General features: G+C 41.2%; 1 protein-coding gene and 1 long non-coding RNA gene across 8 annotated transcripts in view; one reads left to right on the forward strand and one right to left on the reverse strand.

The window, feature by feature from the left end:
* Window positions 1–16927, forward strand: part of CDYL2 (chromodomain Y like 2) — a 58179-nt gene that overhangs the window by 28291 nt on the left and 12961 nt on the right. For both annotated transcript variants that reach the window (XM_032701020.1, XM_032701019.1), the window contains exons 2-3: window positions 2136–2730; window positions 10857–11074. In XM_032701020.1, coding sequence (XP_032556911.1) covers window positions 2136–2730; window positions 10857–11074 — 813 coding nt within the window. The remainder of the gene's footprint in view (window positions 1–2135; window positions 2731–10856; window positions 11075–16927) is intronic.
* Window positions 1–16927, reverse strand: part of LOC116793285 — a 93402-nt gene that overhangs the window by 27343 nt on the left and 49132 nt on the right. For 4 of the 6 annotated variants that reach the window (XR_004359434.1, XR_004359431.1, XR_004359429.1 and 1 more), the window contains exon 3: window positions 12289–12423. This is a non-coding gene — a long non-coding RNA (uncharacterized LOC116793285). Of the gene's footprint in view, window positions 1–2139; window positions 2407–10726; window positions 10910–12288; window positions 12424–16927 lie in introns of those variants that run through there. The other 2 variants (XR_004359430.1, XR_004359432.1) reach the window with 2 other exon arrangements.

The following is a 16927-nucleotide window of genomic DNA, read 5'->3' on the forward strand; positions in this document are numbered from 1 at the left end:
TGAGGAAGCACCAACCTGACACCGAGTTTGTGTTCCAGCTCCAAACTCCTGAATGAAAAAGGGAGGGAATGCAGGTGGTGTTCAGTGGTCCAGGCTCTCCAGCACTGAGAGCTGAGGTCTGCTGAGTGTAGCAGCAATTTAATTTTTTCCCCAGGACACACATATGTGTGTCTTGCTCCTTGGTACAGTGAGCTGCAGTAATTAAAGTAACAAATCCAAGGCAGCCCATATAGAGTTGCACAGTTCAATGTTCAGTTTTTCTGGCTGATCCCAGATAGGAGGATGAGAAGTATTGTAAAGCCAAGGATAATTTGGACAGCTGCTCTCTATAAAGTCAACAAGATCATTATAAGTCTACTATTAGTTTGACAATTGAAAGCCACACGTCCCACATGAGGACAGGAAAAAAAAAAAAAAAGCCAGTTCATTTATTTTGTGAAGCTTTTTCCCTCTTTTCAGACAAATGATCTCAAACTTGCCCAGGCTGAGCTTCAGTTAATTGTTTTGCCACCCTGAGCAGTCCTGAAGGGGACTCTGCTGAATTCAGAGTGAAGAGGATGCCTTGCTTTGCTTCTGAGGAGGTTCCATGCAGATACTGGATCAGCCAGAGCACAGGAACAGCTGGCTGGGCTGGTGCAGGGAGTGCCTGGAGATGGAGGAAGGCTCCTGTGTCCACTCTGACTCATATCTCAGCACAGTTCCCATGTAAATGAACTCAGAAGTATAATGTTTAGTTGCTAATTACATTTAGAGTCCTTTGGGGAACCCACCAAGATGTCTCTGAATGTAAAGTTCCAGGCAGTGAACAGCCAGAATTAATCCATTGGTTTGCTCTAACAGGGGACCCAGAAAGAACAATTACTCACACTGCTGTGATTGCCCTTCCTCAAGGTTAAATTCTCCATACAGATTCTGTTGTTCTTCACATGAGATGATTTTCCTTTGAAGAGCAGTGAAAGCTGTTACAGGAGCTATCCACTTATTTATTTTTCTAAATTAACAATACTGCTTTTGGTTAATGATAATGATTCCTTTTTTCATGAGTGGCATCTTTATCCTTCATAAACCACATATTAAAGAAAAAACCCTAAAAAATTAAAGAACCAAAAAATAAAACTTGGGAGAGCCTTTGAAGGTTTCTTTATCATAACTGATTTCCCAGCATTGACTTTTCATGGCAGATGTATGTAACAAAAACTGTTTGTTCTAAAAACCCTCCCTACCTTCTAATGCTTAATTCCTACTACCATTACACCATTTTTCCTAAAGACTGGATCTGAATCTCACTTGGTGCAGTTTAACCCCCTGACTTGCTGCCAACTGGTTGTGTTTGGGTTTTCCTGGGCACTTTCCCCCTGCTGAGGCTTTGCCAGCACTGAGGTAGCACAAAGATTTCTCCAGCTGTACAGTCCATGTTCCACAAGAGCAGGATGCTGTTAATTCACATTCTGTGTGCAATCCCAACACAGCCCTTGGTGCAGAAATGTCTCTTGCACTGACATTCCCCAGCACAGGCTGATGGAAGTCATTCCTTCCATGTAAGAATCCTGCCCTCATGCCTTTTGGTTGGTTGGGTTCTTTTATCGATGCACTCACAAATTTTGTGAATTTACTCGAATTTTGCCTTCCTAAAAATACAAATTTTTGCAGGTGGGAAGTAGCAAAGTGGATGTACAGTATTGCAAATAAGATCTTTGCTGTAAAATACTGTAATCAATTCTCTGTTCAAGGTAGTTCCAAGACACAAAGAAGACTGAGGAAGTTTACAGGGACATAATGCATGTGTGGATTCAGGAGAATGATCAGTCACTAACAATGCAGCAAAAGATGCTTTATTTAGCTCTTTCAAGCAAGAGGTAGCTGAGGAATGTAACAGTAATTGTCTCATTTTCCAACCAGATTTTCAAAGAAATTGTGCCTTCGTTAATGATCTCAGACTCTCTCTTGTTTCTTCACACTGGGGCTGTTGAAGGGCCCAGATCAGATTTGAGGAGGTGTTTATGTCTCTCTTGATGTTTTCAGAAGGGGCAGTGGCTTTGCTGTCCAAATACCACTGGGCCTCTGATTCCTCTCCTGTACTATCAGCTCTGCTCAAGGGAATTCTTTTTAATATATTTTTTGGTTTTTTCCTTTAGGTCGAGAGGATTGTAGACAAAAGGAAGAACAAGAAGGGCAAATGGGAATATCTCATCAGGTGGAAAGGTTATGGAAGCAATGAAGACACCTGGGAACCTGAACATCATCTACTGCATTGTGAGGAATTCATTGATGAGTTCAACAGACTCCACGTGACCAGAGAAAAGAGATCCAGGCACGGGAAACAGCCCAGCACGGCCAAACTGCTGCGGGAGAGCCGAGGGTCGTCTGTCGAGAAAATATCCCACAGACCTTCTGAATCTGGCAAGTCTAAAGGATCAACACACAAAAGGAAGAGAATTAATCCATCTCATCAAAAACAGAAACGAGGATACGCGGCAAAGCCGGGCTCTGCCAATGACAGGGCTGCTAAAACCGTGACTTACCGAACTACCCCCAGCGGGCTGCAGATCATGCCGCTGAAAAAGCCACACAATGGTCTGCAGAACGGAGATGGCAGCCACGAGAAGGATTCTAGGCATTTTGGGAATGGCTCACAGCAGCAAAACGCGGATTTAAATGATCATGAAGGAGAACCGAATTTGCCCAGCGTGCTGGAAGTCGGTCCCGACCCCCCCGTGGTGAATGGAATTGGTATGTGATCCAAACAGCTCGGCTCTGGGGGAGGGGGGTGCTCGTGGCAGCAGAGCCCACTGGTGGAAACACTGTTGGCACACAGGGGATATGGTGAGAAGCACCCAAACAGGCTCCACAATCTTTCCCTGTGTATTACAAGTGTTTTTTATCAGCTGGCTTCTCCCTTTCCTTCTCCCACGGAGTGACACGAAGCAGTGTGGGCTCCGTTTGCAGTGTAAATCCCTGTGGGGAAATGAGGACAGGGCATGGAGCAGGAATGACAAGGGAGGGATGTATAAGGCTGCAGCTTGGGGTTTGTGTATCACCAAGTACCAAATAGTTCCTCAGTTAGGTGTGCTCAAAAATCAGAATTGTTTTAGAAACAGTTAATACCACTCTGGCTAAAGTGGATGAGTAAGATCCAAGTTCTCAGTATTACTGCTGTCACATTCAGGAGTCCTCAGAGCAGCCAAGTCCTTGTCTCTGGCAGTGACTGGGCACACCAGAAGTCGCAAGACAGACTTTATAGGAAGGTACAAACAGCCTTGAAGTGAACCAGAAGAAATGGGAGGCATTTCTTTCTAATCCTCATAGTAACTGACTGGCTTAGCTCTCAAAGAATAAGGTTTATGTTCTCTATAAATACTACTCAGCTTAATGCAAATGAAGTCGCTTCTCATTATCTGTATGTCTCCAATCTTTTTGGTTTGTTTATTTTTAATCCCACCAAATTTAAAGCCTCAGTGGTGTTTTGTGACAGTAATTGCCAGGAGTTAACAATGAGATGCACGTTTTATTTGATCAGATTTTGGTGTTTGGGGTCTTGTTGGGGTTTTTTTGACCTTTACTTTCATTGAATAACCTCTTGTCCTTCTATGAAGGGATAGAGTGGAGGACACCCCATCAATCAGTTGGCAGCCCTGGCCTTTTCCTCCTTCCTACCTGGAAGTCTTTCCAGATTCCTGGTAGTTTTGAGTATCCTCTCGTGCCTTCAGTGTGTGGGGGTTTTTTTAATACCTTTTATAAACAGCAGGAGCTGTTCCAAATGATTTCCTACTGCTTACTGATACAGTGACGATGGAACCTTTGGAGAAATATTTTTTCTGCTGCTCCACATTGCATAAAGGTTTTCATTGAGTGATCCACAGTTGCTCTTGGGGTTTTTTTTTACTTGCTTGTTGCAGTTAATTTAGAACACAGCTATATGTATGATCCCTTTCATTATGCATTTAATCTGTTTTACTGTTGCCAGTTCACCTCTTTCTTATGACTCAGTGAAGCTCTTCAAAATCTTTCCTAGTTCTCACTCTACTTATTTTGTATTGCCTTCAAATTTTCCTTTCATACTTCTCTTCCCAATTCATTAATACACACATTAAATAAACTAATCCTCCTGCACATCCTTGGGACAGCCAACTACTAATCACTTGACATGAGCAAAAGTAACCATTTGTTCCAATTATTTATTTTTATTAGCCACTCTCTGCAGCCCATGATAGCACTCATTTCCTTAACAGCTTCTTGGGAATTGCCCTGCCAAAAACTTTCCAGAAGTCAACATAAATTATATCTCCCCATTTTCCACCCTGCTGGCAACCTGGCAAATGCTCCTTGATTTGGGAAGTAGAACTGACCTTGCCTAGTCTTACTGGCTATATCCAGTAGCTACTGGGATCTTTCAATCTAGGCATCAACTATGCTGTCAAAAGACTCCCAAACCAGCAAAATGTGTGGTCAGCTTTAAATGCATAAACACCCCTGGTGATGTCAGTGAAATATGAAGTTGAAGCACTTAAAAGTGTATCTTGGCTTTTGTATTGTGTGGAGTTTGAGCTCATGTTAGACAGCTTAACAAGTTACTGCTTCTCTGAGATGACTTGCATATCTAATTACAGATGTGTATAAAGTTATTTTCCTTGGTTTTCTTACTGTTTCTAATGAAGTTTTTTTTTAATCATTTGGTTTATGTTATCCATGGAGAATTTCTGATACAAAATGCATCTTTAAAATTCATTCCTTCCATATTTTAGAATATTGGTTTTTTTCATGAAGAACTAAAGAGTCACAATGACCTGTAAGGTCACAGGAGCCTTTGTCCCCACAAGAGCTAAGGAATGGCCCCCACCAGCCCTGATTGAATAATCCCTGTCAGAGAGCTCTATTTCAGTGGAAAGCTGCTTTGCCTGAGCAGCCAGGTGTTCTGCTGGGTATAGAGGGCTCCTGGCCCAGCAGCTGATGTCTGCAGCTCCTTTCAAACATTTCTTTGGGATGGTTTTTGCATTCTCCATATCCAGCACTTGTGTTCTGTGTTTTGCTCCCCTTGTCTTCTGTAGGCAAATGTAAGAGATTCTTCAAATCTCTACCTGGTTTTCTCCTGAAAAGCCCACACTCAGCAGCACTGGCAAGGTCAGAAATCCTCAGTCCTGCTGTGTGATCCCAGCACAGGGGAAAACTCCAGAGGGGAGAGGAGACTGCCAAAGTCAGAGCAGACAGAAACCGGGGAAGAAGGGTCAAAATCAAATTACCAGCTTTTTTCCTAATATTGCTCTACAAGGTTGAGAGAAGCCACATTTCCTGATACAGGGATTTGTATCATTTGAAATGTCAAGTGGAAGAAACTTGCACTGCTCTTCACCAAGTGCAACAATTTCCTTACTCCCTCAGCAGTCCCACTCCCGTGGAAGGTGCCACTGTGATTCTGCCACGTGTCCCATCATTATCACAGACTCCCTTTCATTGGGGTTAATGCCACACCAACACTGGGCTGAAATATTACAAATTACAAATGAAAAAAGCCTCAGAGAAAAAAAATGCCAATTTGTTGAACAACAGAAATTTTGTTCCAAACATCTTGGGTTTCAAAACTTTCTCCAGATCTGAGCCAAGGTCCCAGGGCCGTGTCCCTTGGGAGCGGGAGCAGTGTGGCAGCCTGCTTGGCAGGACTCCCACGTTGAGCCTGGAGGCAGCCAGCTCTGCCAGAGGTTTCAGGCAGTCTGCCACAGAGTCTGGAAGTTGAAAGCCTGGCATGCTCCATCCACACTCACAGGGCTCCCAGGCACTAGATGTGGAACAAAGAGGGAGCCTGGAGGACCTGGTTTGGCTCCCAGAAGCTGTGGCTGCCGGGCAGCCCCGCTCAGAATCGGATGAAGCAGACATTTGTGTCAGCTTTGAGACTGCCTGTATGGAAACCAAATGAGTGTCAGGCTCATTTCACAGCAAACTGTAACACTGCACAGAAAATGTGTATAGAAATTTTAGGTTTGTCTTGGAAAACTCACGAATTCCCCATGATTTGAAAGCCCAGCTGTGGGCCCAGCTCTGCTGCCAGCGTGGGCTTATGGTTGAAGGTCTCCAAAATCCACCAACTCGAACCAGTTATAATAATAATAATAATGTTTAACCACTAGTGTATTGAACCAGGCAATACAGACAGTAATTTCTAATCTAGAAGTAATCAAATAATGTCTGTGTTGTTTGTCTGTCCTTGCCAGCTGTGTTGAAACAAATAACAGCTATTTGAAAACCCTCTTTTGGTGACTCCTTGAATGAGCTTCCACCAGACTGCTTAGTTTTGTGTGTGTACATCCACTTGGCTACAAGTGGTCCCTCTTTACCCTACAGACAGAATTCCCAGCAGGCAGCTCCTTGCCCCTATAGGTGTGTGCACAAAAGGATTGATGCCCCCACTGCAGGCCTGGAACCTTCCTGAAGTTGGGATCTTTCTTACCCAGACCTGTCTCCTGCCTTCTACACATCCTGCCATAAGGAAAGCAGAGTCATCTTTACTGACAGTTATTTAATGGCCTACAAATTGGAAAATGTTGAAGCATCCACTGATGCTCCCAGGAGCTAACAATACTGTTCTTTCTGATGATATTTGTTGTCTTCTGTTATCACTTTTCTGTTTCTCTCCAGATATTGTAATTGAGAGTGATTGTTTTGTCAAGTTTCTTGACAGCATCAAAAAACATCCCCTTTTAATTTTCTCTTTCCTTTTCCTACATTGCTCTATTTCTGTACCATCTGCTGAAGAATTTTTGCCTGTCATGTATCACTAACCACTGTTTTTCTCCATTACAAAAAATCTTTGTAGTCTCATGGTGCCCTTCATTTAAATACTCTCTGTGACTTAGTCACTGCTTCCTCTTGTTTTTTTAACTTACTCTGTTTTATTTATTCTGAAAGAATACTGGCAGTAAAAGACAACCAAACATTCTTGCTCTCTCCGTTTGGATGAAAACTCATTGCTTTTAGATATCTTACAGATGCTCCTTTAGCTGGAGAAGTCTAAAATTATTAGTAAATTATCAACAGAACACAGCTTTTAAGTATGTACAGTATTAACCATTACCCACAAGAAAGACAGAAAAGAGACAGAGAAAGGCTCTTGGGAAGGCTGAGGAATGCCAAGCTGCTTTTCCAGGGAGAGTGGTTTATTTCACCTGGAAAAATTAAAGCCCCAGCTCCATCATCCTCTTCCACTGAGCACAGAAGTGTGGTGCTGATAAAACAACAGTCCAGCTCTCCTTCCCCTGGCATCCTGACCGTTATTCCCATCCCTCCCTCTGCACCAGTCGTAGCCCTTTTGGGGCTCCAAGGTGAACCTGATCTGGTTGAAAATTAACCACAGTTTTGCAGGGTGAGTTTTCAGCCAGGGCAGATCAGCAGGTCAGCTGCTGTGTGGGGTGGTGGTACAGAGACTGCACCTCAAACTGGCTGGGATGGAACACTCAGAAAAGAAGTCTCTGGAAATATTAGAGGAAAATAGAGAGGACACAGTAGCTTGAGGTGTCCTCTCCTCGTGGGCAGGAGCAGTGAAGGGGGGGTGGAGTCCCAGGTCCCCTGAAGCACCGAGGATCAATGTGACCTTTTCTCTCTTTCCTCTCCCACTCTTTGTAGACTTTTCAGACTGTAAATTTCTGATGTGTTTGCAGCATTGCCTGGTGTAATGGAGCCCCAGGCTCAGAGCCTTTGGCAGTGGTGGAGCACTGTGGAAGATGCAGGGATGGGGCAGCTAAAACGAAGAGGATTGCAGGAATAAAAGAGCCTTCAGTCAGGAGAGGGGCAGCGGAGCGGGAGCTCGATCAAAGTTTACAAACCATCAAGGCCTCAGATCCAGTAAATGCAGAACTGCTGCTTGGGAAATCCCTCGATAGCAGAGCGAGGGACCACTCGCTGGAGCTGGTGGAACATCAGATAAAAGCAGAGATGAAAGCAAATTCTTCTCTGTGTAGTGGCTACACAACTTCTCAAACTCATACCACAGGAAGCTGTGGAGCCAGAGAGCTCAAAGGGGATTAGAGAAACACATGAAAAGGTCCACAAGCAAATACTGAAGAAACAGGAAAGATGAAGCCTCTCATGTTCCTGTACATCACTTAAAGGATGATGCTATGGGAATGGACTGCAGAAAGTGCCCAAGCTTGCATTTTCTCCTTAAATAGCATCCTTTACTGCCATTCTTGGGGAAGGATTACTGCACCCACCAGTGGTCTGGGAATATCTTAGGTTCCCTTAAAAGAATATTGAAAATTCTTATAAATATCAGTGTTGGTTTGGGTATTCCACAAGTTCTCCTGCTGATTACAAGGTAATAATTAGATTAAACTCTGACTAAAGGAAGGAATATTTTCTCCCATTCTGTTTTCTTTTTATACTTAGACTGAGCATCAAATACTCACTACTAAGCCAGTAAACCACGCTTTGACTACCCAAAGCTTCCTTGGTTGTCTTTAGATTGTGCTGATCATTGTCCCCAGTTTATCAGATTAAACAAGATTACAGGGTTGCACTGTAGACACAGAAACAACAATTTGCTCACTATATATTGTTCTGTTAATCATCCACTCTAGGAAATGACACTGTTCCATTTATGTTTCTCTCATATTTAATTCAGACCTTTCCTCTGGTTAGATTTGTTTTAGCTGGTGTGCAGATAGTTAAAATACCATGATAAGTAAGATCTATAGTTTACATCACATATTCATTGACAAACAGAATACATAAAGAAGAATAAAATGAAATATTAAAATAATTACTGTGAGGCTTTTTGTTGAGCTGGATTATGTGTGTGAATTAATCTTCTACTATTCTCTTACCATCTGTATTTAAAATAGATGTGGCATAATCTTCCACACTAGAGAGATAATCAGTATAGTTAGTCTGACATACCTTCCATTCAATGGGCATTTGTGCCTCTGATTTTATAAGTTCTTTACACTTTTTGGGGAGATTTAACTCATCACATCTTAGTAGCCAGTTGCAGGGTCAAGCAACATGGTAAGGATTGAATAGATAAAAATGCAGTATTTAATAGCCTGCCTCAGTCAAAGAATTAATTAGTTTCAGTATATTATTCCCAATGACACTGGTACTCCATTAGTAATTCTACAAGTTGATTTTTGTTTGTAAGAATGCACGATCATGTATATATATATTGTATACACCTTTGTATATAATGTCAAAATAGATGCAGTAGCAAAACCTTATGAAAAAGAAGAAACAGTTATTCATAACATAGGAAGTTATTCATAATTTTTAAAGCTCAAGCACATGGTGATTTCTACACTTGTAGATAGATACTTCTTGTCAAGAAAACAACTTTCAGACTCATCTGGTTCCAAATGATTTTTTAAAGTGATGATCTGAAGTTATTTGGCAATGTTTGCATTGTACCAGGTAAATGCCCTGTTCAGTATAATAGAGGAAAAGCTTTAGAAAGTGTCTCTTAATTTAACAACAAAAAAAGAGTTTTATGGTTGGCTGAACTAACAGACTTTTGGCCAAAAGTCACACAGATCAGTCACCTGCATGAGCATCAACCTCAAACACGGCTAAGCCAAAATGAGGGGAAGTGATTTTGGTTTAGAGTCATCTGTCACCAATTCACTGCTCAGTTCTGTTCCAACAGAGCATTTTTAACTGGATGGCAGGCATTTAAACTATAAAATCTAAAATCTGTTCTAATATTCATGTCATCTGCCCTTTAAAAGTTCTTGGCTATTTGAAACCAGAAGCTGGAACAGGTCACCTTTTGGCAGGAGTAAAGAACAGAACAAACAAAGGTGTTTTCATTCAGCTCTCTCTTGGCCTTTCTTAAAAATGGAGTATTGTGGGCTGGTGTCTATTTAAACAAAAAACAGTGACTTTAATCTCTGTCCCTCACCAACCTGTCTGTGCTTTATTTTTAATGGCAATAGTGTGAAACATCTGTAATTAGAAAAGGATTATTGCATACAAATCCTGTAAAGCTCTTTCAACACCCTGTCCCAGCACTGTGACCAGTTGTCCTCTATTGCCTGTTACAGAGGGACTGGAAACATCAGCACAGGAATGGTTTGCAGTTCCCTGTGTAAGTCAGAATAAACTCTCTTTTAATACTGACTTACTGTTACTCTCACTTATTTTTAAGGAGGAATTATATCTTTCTTCTCACTGTTCTCTTTTTTCCTGCTGCTGGATACTGATGGCATCAGCATTAGCATTTGCTGTGTACAAAGTCCACTATTAATATCGTACTCGTTAGGCAGAAGTCATTAATTATTGTTACTGTAAAATGTGGTGGCTAAGTGCTACTTGCAATGCCAGCCACAGGGATGACTGGAAGAGAATGTTGGTTGTGTCAGCTTGGGAAGAGCTCCCCAAATTTAGTGTCGCACAGAGATGTGCAACAAGGGTGTGCTCAGGGGGTCATTTGAGACTGCTAATGACTGGTCAGCAGCAAGGGAAGAAAATCTACCTTTGGAAGATGGGATTTGGACTAAACCTCTCATGTCAAGTTTCCAAAGCTGAAATAGAATCTTCCTATAAATTCAGGGATCACCCCAAGTTCATATGAAAGACTGTGATACGGTTGCTTTTATGTTCAAAGCAGATCTGAACCCCACTACAAAGTACCAGTCCTGGGTGCTACAGTTCATTGGATCCAGAGGTGTTCTGATCAGACAACAAAAAGTTCTGCAGGTTGGAATGCAGAATAAGAGGAATGGCTTGAGGCCACATTTGACTAGCCAGACACATTTTTATTTATTTTATATTTATATTAGTATTTTATGTTCATTTCTTTTTGTTGAAGCTAGTGGAGTAGCACTCCAGTTCTTTGATGGTACAGAGGTAATTATGCTTCGATTCTTTCCATCTGAAAGGTTCTTCTCTGGCCAATGGAAGCTTGAATCTGCACAGCACTGTGAAAAGGAAACTAGATGGGGAGAAGGATTATGTCTTCGATAAGAGACTGAGATACAGCGTGAGACAAAACGAAAGTAACTGCCGGTTCAGGGACATTGTGGTCCGAAAAGAAGAGGGTTTCACACATATTTTGCTGTCAAGTCAGACTTCAGAGAACAATGCACTGACCCCAGAGGTAAGTGTGCAGCCCTAAAAGCCAAAGAAAGCCACCCTAAAGTGTGGGTTATCTTGGAAACACTGCACTTGAACTCGATTTTAGGTACTTTTTTCCCTAATTGATGATCTTAGAAAAACAAATGCCAAGTTCAGACATATCTAAGTTTGTCACACTTGGGATTCCTATTACAAAGAATGCAATGGAAATTAAATTTTAACATGTCTGAAAATGAGAATGGCAGAACCAGTATCTCCAGTGTGGAGTTGTGTGAAGCAGCTTTTCACATGTTGAAATTACTGATATTTCCTATCCTTAGAGAAATCTGGTCTTTTCCATTTCACTAATTGAAATAGTGCTCCAGTTGTTGCATACAGAGAATTCCAGGCCATATCCTGAGACAGTCGTTCTAAATTCTGCCTTGATCCCTAATTTCTTTTTCTCTGAATTGCTGTAGGAGTCCTTATGGATGCAGTCTTAACCAACTGGGGGCTCAGTCCTCAGCTGAATTGCATAAAGTCTTACAACATATAAAAGATATTATAGAATTCCCTTCTTCCAAACATTATACACTTAAGGTCAGACTCAGACTTGTAGATTGTACTCTCCCAGTACACACATGGATCACTGGAAGGGCTGAGCAGCTTTTCCTTCCTTTCCCTGTGATCCCAGAGTAGTGAGCCATGGTGCCCTGGTGTGCCATCCCCACGGCAGAAGAAAAGGGGTGTCCATAAATGCCTGTGTCAGGATGTGTGTCCTGGAGAGAAGGGAACATGCCTGGGTCCTGTTGCCCATGGGCAGTAATGAGTATAGGAGGCATCAGTTTGAGCAGCACCTGAGGGAAGAGCAGTTTGCAGCTCTGAGGAATCATTTTATTCAATCAGAAACTGATGGGTCCTAAATTTGACTCACCTTCCCAAAGGCACACGTGCAAATGGACATTCATTTATTTAACTATTTAGTATCGTTCAGTAATACCCTGAGTGATATTAAATAGTTCAAACTGATGGTACATACATTTATCACTCCTAGTTCTTAAACTGAGTAATATTTAGAAGGACCATCTTGGTCATTATTACAGAACACCAAACACTTGCTTTTAATACTAATTCCTTAAAATGCATTAGATGGCATCAAATCCATCATTCCATCCCTGTCTTAATTACCACTAATTGACACTGCAGGGCCTGAAAAAGTATGAAATCAAGGGCTGTGTTCAGGCTGACCAGACATACCTTTACGTTGCTGGCTGTGCTGTTCCACATCAGCAGTGCTCAAATGCTCTAGCCAGGGGATTAATTCAGGCTCTCCAGATCTGCCAAACCAATCCATTTCATCCTTTGAAAGTTTTCAATATGCTGGGAACTCACCTGTGTGGAAGAATAAATGATAAGCATGTAATAGTCCTGTCCCTGCATCACGGCGTGGACTATTTCTAGACCCTTTATTGAAGCTCACTTGAAAACCAAGAAATGCATTTTAGGAAACTACATTACTGGCCAGGAGCTGGATGGGCAGGAATTAGTCAAGGAGTTCTCCACATGGAGGTTGCCTGTTTAAACCCCATCCAGGCCCAGAGCAATCCCAGGCTCTTGCCCCCGGAAGGCTCGTGGCTACAAACATGAAAAGGCTCCTTTGGCCTCAGTCCAGGCTGCTGCCCGGGATCATTCACACCACAAAATCCAGCAGCTCCAGGATTGGCAATTCCATAGCCTTACTGGCAACTACAGCAAAAATCCAAGGAACTGAAAGCAGGAATATGTTGATGCCTTGCCCCTGCAGTTTGTCACCCACAGCTACAGGTGGGACAAACTGACAGAGTGTTTTAGGGAGGTTGAGAACATTTTTGGGTTTGATGCCTTTTCTCACCAGTGAATAAAACGTGCAAACACAGAATTCCTACAAAATGAAGAAAGTGTGTCTCATTTTGGGTAAAGAAATGCAAACTTCCAGCTTTGTTAGACAGTCAGTAAATTATGTTTGCCAAATAGCAACTGAATTATTTACTCAGAGCAGCTCTACTTGATGTGGTTAAACAGTGCTCTGGTTATTCTTATCTATGTTAAGAAAAAAAGAAAAGGTGTGCACTGCAAACAATCATTTCAAAATTAAGCTGATACAAAATCCCTCTCACTCCTCACCAGCCCTTGTGCTTTATCATAATCTTCAGGTGAAGTTTAATAGTTGTGTTCAACCATTGACCTTTGCTATTTATGCCAATTTAATTAAAATAACAAAGAACTTATTTATATATATTTAAAAAAAAAAAAAAAAAAGGAAAAAGAAAAATGAAAGCCTAGAGAAGTCTACCTGAATCCCTTCATCCCATGTTTTTGGTAACCCCATTTGTGCAGGTGATTTTAACATGAAATGTGCCAGTGCTCCTTCCAGCAGCTTTTGCACTGATTGAAGTTGGCTCAGTGCCACACTAGTAATTGAGTTTTTTCTACTAAAAATGTTCAGGGCACTATGGAAATTCTTTCTTATTTTTTTACAAGACCTTTTAAAACTTCCAAGGCAGTGTCATGAAACGGCACAGCTTGTTTTTATTTCAGTAGCTTAGACTTTCTACTTTTAAAATTCATTTTGAAAATCCATTTTTTCAAATACATATGTGAAATGTTTCATCATTATAAATTCCATGAGGGCATTTTCTCTCCTGGGTCTTCTGCTGCTTCTGATGTTTGTTCTCCAATGCTGCTGCTGCTGTTTTAACTCAGCACATCTCAAGGATCCAAATTCTGTTTCAGACTAAACGGACCCATCTGCTGGTTTTGCTTAACACCATTAACAGAGCTGGGAGTTAATATTCCCCTGAATTCCCTAAACATTCCCTAAACAGGCAGTGTTTCCATTGCAGACTGACAGAACTACCTCAAGTACCTTCTCAGACACAAGAAGCAGGTCTCACATTTCCAGCCATGGGAATTCAAGAGTTTGAAGTTATACCAGGTGTATTTTGGAGCACTGCTTTGCCCTCACTTTTTCCTTACTTATAAGTTTTCCTAACTGGAAAATAATAAATAAAAGAGGCAGGTACAGGTTTGTTGTTTTCTGTGGTTTTCTGTCTCACAAGAACAAATTGTGGGTTTGGGCCCTGCAGCTTTAGAGATTCCCAAGTCCCTGAGGTACCAAACAGAAAGGACTGGGAATCTGCACAGAGTCAGTAACACAAAGTGTATTTATGTAGAAAGGCACAAGTGTAGGAGGTTCTAAAAACAAGTGAATGGCTTTAAAACTTGGTTTTACTGTAATATTTACAGAGTATTTACCTTAAAGAATAGCACAGTGAGTCCTCAGAGGTTCAGAGAAGTTAACTTTTTCAACTAATAACTCCTGTTTATGTGAACAAGAGACTTCTGTTCAAGATACTTTGTGTAATTACAGTGATAAATTCCCAGCTCTTTGATTTTCCCAATGTAAGCAACAGGCACCAAATGCCTTTTGAAATTTCCTACGACCAGTGAAAGGCATTAAAATAAGCTCTTAGAAGTTTAATGAAGTTTTTAACCATTTTATGTTTATTTTGCAATATAAGGTGTCCTGTTCAAGAACTAAGCAGTTTATTTTCTTGACAGGATTAAAAATATAAGCAACTGCTGAGAAGGTGATAATTTTATTATATATTTGGGTTTCAATAAAACAGCAAGTGAAGCACTAGGCCTGGTCTAAATTTATAATCCATTCAATTATCATAGTCTAAATAACTGGCCCATAATGCTCTGTAAATACTTCCTCAGAAATTTTCATCAAATGCATTCAAATAGAAATACTGTCCCCAGAACTGAAAATTACCTAAAAGACCATAAAAAAGCTAATTAATAAAAGCATGGAACTGTAGAATACTGCTAAGGAGCTCTGGAAATAGTAGTATTAGATCTGGTCCACTAGAGAAAATAAAATTTAATTGGACAAATGCAACAGTTATACCAAAATGGAGAAAGGTTTAAGGACTATGGAAGAGAGAAAAAAATATGGGATCTGACAAAGAAATGTAACTAAAGACACGCTGTATCTCTGTATTTGACAATGAATCCACCACTGCATTAAACAGAAATTTGAGCATTAAAAAAATTTGTAGAGAGCAGTTCTGGACTAAAATGATATTTACTTTACAATACTGCAGTTTAATACCCAGTTCTGCAACCCTGCAGACAAATGAGCTTTTTTATTGTTATTTTATTGTTAGTAGCTTTTGTGTAATCATAGGAACATCTGTAGGGAAATACTCTCAGCAGAGAATCCCTGAGGAAAGCCGTGGTGCCAGGGCTGCTGGACCCAGGCTGAGTGACAAGGTGACCAGGGAATTTTGGCACAACCAAAGGAATCATGGCATGGACCATGAGTGAGAACTGACTTGGCTGGCACTGCTGGATTCCACTGAGCCTCCCAGCACCTCAGGATGATAAAGTTAATGATAAACTTACAGCTTTTTATAAAAAAAACATACTTTTTGGAGCCTGAAAATACTGATACAATAATGGGTTCCTGGTTTCTTCTGATAGAAACCAGTGGAGCAGTGGAACTAAATTTCCCCTCCTGCTCCAAAGTACTGCCCAAAGCCTTCCCATTTTCAACCATATCTGAGAAATGGATTCCCACTAATGGACTTTGAATGTCACTCACTCCATGACATTGAAAAACCAGCATACTTCTATCACTGTGGGTTAAGCTCTGCTCCAAAGTTTGGATGGCTTTTAGATGGCTTTAGCCACCCAAATCAGTGAGAGGTGAGAAAAAAGAGGCAGGTTTGTAATGGTAATTAATGATGTGTGTGGAGGGGGAGCACACATGCAAATACCACTGGAGGAAGGGCAACAGCAAAGAAATTTGCTGAATGGAATGTCATGGCATCATATTTAATGTATGGGAAAATATTTGACAGGTATTCCCTGATATCATTTATACATCCACCCTAGGAAAGAGAAGATTTTGAGAACTTTTAAAATAAATTAAGAGGGCAATCTTGCATTCACGTGGAACTAGGAAAATGAAAATACATCATCGTTTTTATTTTAACATCTACCACCTTCTAAAGTGTTGGGGGTTTTTTCCCTTTGTTTCCCAATTCTTTGTGCAGTGTTGCTGTGTTTCTCCCAGCTGAGGGCTGAGACTCTCACAATGAACAGTGCTCCTAAAATCGCTGGTGACATTTTTGTACCTGCGTAAGAATTTCAAATACACTTCCAAATTCTGCTGCTTTTAATTACTTCACTTCCACCCACTGTCACACACTCGCTATTACAGGCACTCTGAAGTGCACTTGTAGAAGTGAGGCATCTAAAAGTTCACCAGCTGCTCCCTCATGGCCCAGGCCCAGTAACACTCATTTTTACACAAACCCGTAGGGAAAGCAGCACAATCCACGGGATTTCTAATAAAAGCCTACCTAGAATGGCATCAACAAAACAAAGGTGTTTAGGGACATTTCTTAAACAAGGTATTTCAGAGAGCTGAAGAATCCTGGGAAACAGAAAGGAGTGAACAGAAATAATCACAGGCTAAAAATCTTGGTTTTCTCTCGTATGGAACCTCTATTTAAATCTCCAACCACATTTAGCTTTCTCTTACCTAAATTTACAGCAACAGCAAATCTTTCAGTGCAAAAGAGAAAAATTTGACTCAACAGGACCCTGTCTGTAGGAAATATTCTGACACGTGGGTGTGATTAACAGAGGAGGTGTCACACAATGAAATCTTGGCCCTGGCAGTGAGGAGCAACTCACTGAAGAGCAGAGGGGTCTGAAGTGAGTCCCAGCTCGCAGACCACGCTCAGCTGGGACCAAACAAGAAGTTACCCACCAGGAGTTGATGAAATAATATTTCCTTTTAAAAACCATTAGAAAACAATTCTCTGCTCAGGTGAAAGGTCAT

Source organism: Chiroxiphia lanceolata, chromosome 13 (genome assembly GCF_009829145.1).
Source record: "Chiroxiphia lanceolata isolate bChiLan1 chromosome 13, bChiLan1.pri, whole genome shotgun sequence".
NCBI classification, from domain to species: domain Eukaryota; kingdom Metazoa; phylum Chordata; class Aves; order Passeriformes; family Pipridae; genus Chiroxiphia; species Chiroxiphia lanceolata.